The sequence below is a fragment of the Bombus vancouverensis genome, chromosome 9, assembly GCF_051014615.1.
Source record: "Bombus vancouverensis nearcticus chromosome 9, iyBomVanc1_principal, whole genome shotgun sequence".
Taxonomy (NCBI): domain Eukaryota; kingdom Metazoa; phylum Arthropoda; class Insecta; order Hymenoptera; family Apidae; genus Bombus; species Bombus vancouverensis.
The window spans coordinates 11889613-11897219 of NC_134919.1; the positions used below are offsets into that span (position 1 = coordinate 11889613).

Sequence of the window (7607 nt, forward strand, 5' to 3'; positions counted from 1 at the left end):
TCAAATTATGTTGTATGAATTTAATACTTATTAACAGTTAATAAATATTTGCAGTTACTTTTCGATGATATAAGGCATTCACGAATAAAAATTTGATTAATGTAGGTACTTTTGATACGATGTAATTACAAAACATTGCTTTTGTAACAAATAAAATATAAAAATTATAAGTATATGTATATTGTAATAAAGAATATTATTTATAGTTTGCACAACGAGACGAGCAGTGTTACTCGAATGTCACTAGTCAACAGCCAATAATGTCAGCTGCAGTAATCAAATTTTATTTACATTGTTAGATAGTTTTATATTTGAAAATTAATTATTGAATGTATTTTTTATAAAAATAAGATTATCGATTTTTTTACAAGAAATATAATTATATGAAAAATTTGACTGTCTGGACTATATTATAACTACATTTTAGTTGGTTATACTGACTATAATATAACTAAACATTTCGAACGGTTTGTTTTGATGTTGATCGTGCGATATTTAAATACACATCAAAGTGATAAAAAATGGTAAATTTAAAAATAATTAGATGAAAATTCAATTTTCATACTTTATTATCTTCATTTACTTCACATTTGTATTTTTCAGTTACCTTTGTCGTTATTAAGAACTGCTCAAAACCATCCTATGGTTAGTTTCAAATATATATTTATAAAGTTATATTTCATATAATCTAGCAATATTAGTGCTTTCAATTAAATAATTTAATATTTTTTACAGCTAGTCGAACTTAAGAATGGAGAAACGTATAATGGACATTTAGTTAGTTGTGATAGCTGGATGAATATTAATCTCAGAGAGGTTATATGTACATCCAGGGTACAATAACGATACATTTTTTCGAATTAATGAAATATTTCATAAATTATTTGTATAAAAGTTTATTATATATAATGTAACATATATTATATAGGATGGCGATAAATTTTGGAGAATGCCTGAATGCTATATTCGAGGTAGTACAATTAAGTATTTACGAATTCCTGATGAAGTCATAGATATGGTAAAAGAAGATGTACAAATGAAATCGAGGGGACGTGGAGAAATGAAAGGAAGAGGACAAAGTCAACGAGGTCGTGGTAGTGGAAGAGGTATAATCATATATAATATATATGTAAATATACATATATTAAATAGTATATACGTACATAAATATTTCTTTTATAGGAACTTTTGGTCGTGGTGGTAGAGGCCCTGCTGCTCTTGGTCGTGGTGGAGGTAATCAAGGAGGGAACAAATCTCAAAATAAAGCAAGAACCAAATGAAATTATGTTATCATTTTAGTTTATATAGCAAATCTTCAATTTCCTATTTTTTTTCTCAAAAATATTCATACAAAATGTAAAATTATCACTTTTATTATGTAAGTAATTTTTACTAAGATGTATAAACATACAAACTGAATACACAGCAATTTTTGTAACAAAAATCTATTAACAAAGTACAGCAAAAAATACATTTCTACAGTTTAATTATATTTAACTAATAATTCAATTAGGATAATATTAAATGTACTATATATATAAAAAAAGAAATATTTATTTCGTTTACATAAGGTATTAAAGAGGACACCTATGAGGAAATCTACGAATTTAATTAGGATAATATTAAACGTACTATATATATAAAAAAAGAGAAATATTTATTTCATTTACATAAGGTATTAAAGAGGACACAAAATGTATTCTCTTAGTTCTATTTATACACGCAATTCTTATTTACTGAACGTAGAATGAAAGTTAAAATAGTATTGTACAATCACAATGTGAATTATTTATTGTAGTTCATTAGAAGAATCATAGCGTAACTATAATTAGTTTGATTATGTCACTTGTTCATAAGGTTTGTCAGATCAATGAAAAGAAAATTGTAAATCGATACAAAATATATGTTATACTTAATGTGGATACATAATGACAAGTGTACGGTATAGCGTTTAAATTTTCATATGCCTGTAACAAAAGATACACTGATAAAAAAATAATCTATAATAAAATTGAGGAACTATAATTAGTACTTACTTTATCGTAGTCTCAAATTTATTTTGGGGAATGATGTTATATTTATCGTCCTTCAACTGAAACAAAATCGAAATTAATTTAAAATTTTTGAACTACGCATTCAAATTTTATATTAAAGTAAACTTACTGTATGAAGCTAGATCTATCTCATCTGGTAACTCTGTAATATTAACATCAAACCGTTCTTGAACATCGTTCAGTATCTTAGCATCACTTTCATCACTGACTAATGTAATAGCAAGACCCTGTAAGTATTAACCGAGTATTAAAGTGAATGTTAGTATTATTACATTATAATATATCGTGCGAATATTAACCTTGGTACCAAAACGACCAGCTCTGGCTACTCGATGTAGGTATGTGTCCGAATCTTCCGGCATATCGTAATTAAACACTATGTTTACACGCTCAATATCCATACCACGTCCAAATAAATTTGTAGCTACCAAAATTCGCTAAAATAATAGTATTTGTTTGCAATTATTTCGAAATAAATGAAATATTACAGATCTACATTACATGAAATATATATTAAATAGGCCTACACTAGACAACATTTACCTTTTGGAAATCTTTAAATTGTTGGTACCTTGATAGTCGTTCTTCCTGAGTCATACCCCTGTGTATACCAATCGCAGGAAAATTTTGTTCTGTTAGAAGTTGTGCCAAAGCCATACACCTTTGTACAGACTTTACAAAGATAACGACCTATAGAATGATGTAAAATAGAAACGAATATTACAGTAGATTAATGTATAACGAAAATCTTAAAGTAAATAATAAAAAATATCACTTAATCGATGTCTGTGGACAAACCTGATTAAATTCAAGTACATCAAGTAATTCAAATAGCTTCTTGTTCTTTTCATTCTCTTTTAGTTTCACATAATGTTGTTGTAGACCGTGCAACGTGAGTTTCGCTTCATCATCCACATAGACTTCCATGGGCTGCGCAGAGAATGTTTTTTACAAGATTATCTATTTTACCCTATAGATAACCATACCTTTGATAATTTCTAGATTCAATATAATATTTTTCTAGACGTAACACATTAAGTTGAAAATGTAACGAAATTTACGAATGGAATCGAGTATTAGAGAAATATAAACAAAAAATCATTGAAAACAAATTTGAGATATAAAATGAACTACAAATGAAAGTTTAACAAGTGACGTAAATGATGTGAAAATGTAGAGTATTTTTTTATGAATGTCCCAATTTCTCCCGCTTCCTTGATAATGGCAATTTTATATTAAGTAACTATAAATAAAATATATTAGATGATTTCTCGAGAACTTTCTGCTTAAATTCTCAGTTTTTTGCGCTTATTTGTCGATCGGATTAGTCATGTTGGTTACATACGGTCCGACGACTTCCATCTCTGGGCAGTGCCAACAACGAAAACTCAGCAGTCACCTCAACAGAACTAAGAAGGCGCACCCATGAATGTTCTGTCACACATCCGCTGACCACTCGATGCCAAATCTCTTCTCCCAAATTCTAGTATATTCGGAATATGCCCAGAATTGGCCTCGATTATTGTTGGTATGCTCATTATCACAAAATTTAACGGCCTCTGGGATACATACTTTTTTACATCGCGACTTAAATAGCTTATGATTCGTGATACACAAACTGATTTATATTTTGCTTTCACATAGAAGTGAACACGATCAAACTATGTATGAACACTTCCATTTTCACTCCTATTAATTGATTATTGATTTCCATTAGCTTTTTTTGCAAAATATCAAAATACGTTGTTTCGATTACAGATAAGACGAACGCGAATAACAAATTCTAGATATATGCCACGTAATTGCAGCAGTATCATCATCCTAGCTAACCCCAGTTTCCCATTCATCCTCTTGCATCTTCTTTCTTGCGCTCTTCTGTCTTCAGGTTTTCTTGAGATCTTCTTAGCCCCCCACCCAATTGAAAACTGCTTTCAATGCTGCTCTATGCCATTTAAAAATCTATCCCTCCCTTACACCTGATTGAATCATCTGCCCATAGAAATTGCAGAAACTTTTTCCACCCAACCCATCCCGACAGATATATGACGTTTCCTAATATTCGTGTAACATTATACAGAACATCATTTTAACTTTGGCAATTTCAATATGCAGCAGACAATTTAAAAGATTTGAACATCGAAGATAGGAACTAAATAAAATTGCTTTAAAACATCGTCAATGTCATCTTGATTAACTCAAGAAACGATTTTAAACGAAGATATCGTTCCTTTTATGAGTAGATATCTCGTCATCCGGTAAATGGAGGAAAACTTTGGAGCAGCAACTTGTTACGTTTAAGTTGTAGAACTTGACTTTCAACCGGAGACATCGAGGGGCTTTTCGTTATTGAATTCTGTGTCACTCCTTCAAAGTGTTGTCTAACTAGCCTAACCCGCGGGTGCGCCGTCAACGATATTTATAGTATGGTTTGAGCTTTGTCCTGGGTATGAATACAGGGCCAACGAAGTAGGAGCAATCGAAGATCGAAGTGAAGAGGAAGATTTTTTTAATTACATCTTGCATGAACTTTTTGCAGACAGGACGTATCTCCTTGGACAATGTAGCGCTGAACATCATGACTTGTTTACCGTGTGGAGTGCTTCTAAATATTTCCTGTACGTCCCTGCGCATGTCTGAAAATAAATGTAGGTATATAATTTATATTCAACAGGGTTATAGTCATACATAAAAAAAGAACTGTATTTATAAATACCTAATAGCTCGAGCATTTTATCACATTCATCGAGTATAAAGTGCTTCAAGTGTTTCAGATTTAATTTTTTATTTCGAACAAGAGCAAGGATACGACCTGGTGTACCAACAACAATATGAGGACATACGTTCTTTAGGACTTCTTCATCTTTTTGAATTGGTAAACCACCAAAAAATACACCGACCTAGTAATGTAGATACATTACTTAAAATGAATCATTATTCACAAACATATTTCTTTTATAAAGCTAAGTTATATAATAAATATAAGAATCTTCGTCAGTGGTAGGTAGTGGTGTTAAAGAGTGTCACCATTATTTAATATGATAATTATATTTCATCATGTGAAGATTCCACATAAATTATAATTAAATATACTTGACATAAGTTATGCTTACTTTCACATGAGGCATATATTTGCTAAATCGTTCATATTCTTTGCTAATTTGGAAAGCAAGTTCTCGTGTATGACACATGACAAGGACATAGACCTGGTTCTCTGTTAATTCTAATTGTTGTAATGTAGCTAGCACAAATACAGCTGTTTTTCCCATGCCAGATTTTGCTTGACATAATATATCCATACCAAGTACTGCTTGGGGAATGCATTCATGTTGTACTGTAAATAAGGCTTATATGAAAAATCTCCATATATTTAACATAAAAGATATAATAATTTATACGAGTCACGTAATCAGTTAATATAGACAAATCATTCATGTCTAGTCTGTTGTCCCTATCAGATTTTCATCATTTGATTATATTAAATATCTATATATTTTAATATATTAGTTTTAACCTAGTACTGCCTGCAAGAGCATATACAATCTGTAAGTTTATCTGCACACAGATGCATTTATCAAGATATGTACATGTCCCAAAAATTGAAATAAGGAGAGAAAAAAAAATGAGTGAGATATTAATAATTAATAAGAATATAATGTACACATACCAATGACAGTTCGTGGGAATGTAATGTCAACTGTCATTGCAGACAGTACCGTATATAAAATTTAGTACTGGTATGTTATACTTTGTAACATTATTACCTTCAGATGGATGTTCAAAACCACAATCAATAATTGCACGTAATATTTCTGGTTTAAGAAGAAAATCCCTAAATCCACTACTGTGAATAGATACATATGTGCCCTTCACTTCTTTTTTAGCAGGTGTATCCCTACTTCCATCAACTAATTGTTCAGTCTGTTCTTCATCTTCGTAATCCAAGAGGTCATCATTATCCGCCATCTTTTTTTATATATTTACTGAATTATTGCTGAAATTTGAAAAGTAATATTATACATAGAACTAAAACCTACAAAAATTATATTTATATAATAAATATCTACATGATATTTATTATTAAATTTTGATTTCAAATTTGTAATAACTCTTTAGACCACAGATGTTTAAGCATTTATGGGAAATTCGGATGTACAAAAGATACACAGAGTATGTAAAAGTATATAAAATATTCAAAGAACAGTACTTATTAGAATATTTAGTGGATGAAACAAATCTTTGCTTATCTTAGTAAATTTATATTAATTCCTTGATACCTTCCCTTATTTTTATCTGGCAAGAAAAAAAAGAAAAAGAATTCAACATAAAATTTGAAAGTATTATTTATAATTTAGAAATCTATCTCCTGAAATATTATGAGAATATATAAATAAGAAAAAAAATAAATATTAAATCACTTAAATAAGTACTAAGTCTTTCAAATACATGATAAACAAATGTACCTATGAAAATACACTTGCCTATAAGAATAATGATTTTTGCACGAATAATACACTTAATGTAATCGCCATTTTAGTGACGCTACATCGCTTACTCGTGGAAAAAACGAACGGTATAAAATAAGTAAAACGGTCAAAATCAAAATTTCTTTAAACACTCATCTTGGAAATGTAAATTAGACACATGTACATATCTGCACAATTAAAAATTATATCATTTATCTTCCAAATTCGTTCACGCTTTCAACATTACAGATTACAAGATAAACATTTATGCGTCATTTAATTTTTACTATGGAACATAACCAATAATAAAACTATTATGCAATAGTAAAATTTGAGGATATTCTTAATGCAATCAGATACATTTTATGTATGGATTGATTATTAATAGATAATTAAATACGGATTACAAATGTTCACCTTACCTCCAGATACAGTTTTAACAAAATGACGCTCAGTAACTCATCACTACTTTAGTCAGTGCGTTCGTGTAATTTCTCGCATTATATTCCGGAAGACTAGAGGTGCCAACTACAAAACTGCATGCATCCTATAAAACCTATATTTATATTAAAATTATTCGAAATAATAAATATTAAATAAATACAGTGAGAAAATTATGCTACAATTTTGTTCGCGTATTATTATTAATATAATATTTAACATTATAAATAATAATACCGATGTTGATTACTTGTAACTTGTGAACAACTTCATTCTTATGACAATGACCGGATATACGCAATCATATATCATATTAAAATATTGGCGGTCTTTTAGAAATAAGTAATGGTAGCAATTAAAGGAAATATTTTATATAATTAAATTTGTATAGTACTGAACGTATGTGTATTCATTAAATTCATCGACTGCTTAAAATTAATCAAAATAAAATAATTGTTTATAAGACAAAACAAAAAATGTATAAGATTTCAATGTAAATCAATTGTTACATTTTTGTAATAAAAATATCTATTTTAAAAATAGTATGTTTTATTTTGATATAACATTATTCTTTCTAATAATAATTTAGAAAAGTTTAATTAAAAATAAAAGTTAAATTTAAAAATCCTTATACAAGGAATTACATTAC

General features: G+C 29.0%; 2 protein-coding genes across 4 annotated transcripts; one reads left to right on the forward strand and one right to left on the reverse strand.

Annotated features, from left to right (window-relative positions):
- Positions 1-366: 366 nt before the first annotated feature.
- LOC117163688 (U6 snRNA-associated Sm-like protein LSm4) lies at positions 367-2031 on the forward strand. The gene is made up of 5 exons (XM_033346204.2): positions 367-524; positions 604-645; positions 736-834; positions 929-1106; positions 1183-2031. The coding sequence occupies exons 1-5, from the start codon at positions 522-524 to the stop codon at positions 1278-1280; spliced, it is 420 nt and encodes a 139-aa protein (XP_033202095.1). The 5' UTR covers positions 367-521; the 3' UTR covers positions 1281-2031.
- Hel25E (ATP-dependent RNA helicase 25E) lies at positions 1639-7045 on the reverse strand. Of its 3 annotated transcripts, XM_033346197.2 has the most exons (11): positions 6940-7044; positions 5816-6045; positions 5165-5385; positions 4768-4951; positions 4569-4687; positions 2853-2984; positions 2598-2744; positions 2354-2491; positions 2164-2281; positions 2037-2092; positions 1639-1967 (listed from the first exon to the last, which is right to left on the reverse strand). In XM_033346197.2, exons 2-10 carry the CDS (start codon positions 6015-6017, stop codon positions 2079-2081), a joined length of 1275 nt encoding a protein of 424 aa, XP_033202088.1. In that variant the 5' UTR covers positions 6018-6045; positions 6940-7044; the 3' UTR covers positions 1639-1967; positions 2037-2078. The 3 variants fall into 3 exon arrangements, with proteins under 3 accessions (XP_033202088.1, XP_033202087.1, XP_076477304.1); XM_033346196.2 differs by lacking the exons at positions 1639-1967; positions 2037-2092 and having other exon boundaries at positions 2144-2281; positions 6940-7045; XM_076621189.1 differs by lacking the exons at positions 1639-1967; positions 2037-2092; positions 6940-7044 and adding an exon at positions 6533-6678 and having other exon boundaries at positions 2144-2281.
- Between the last annotated feature and the right edge of the window lie 562 nt (positions 7046-7607).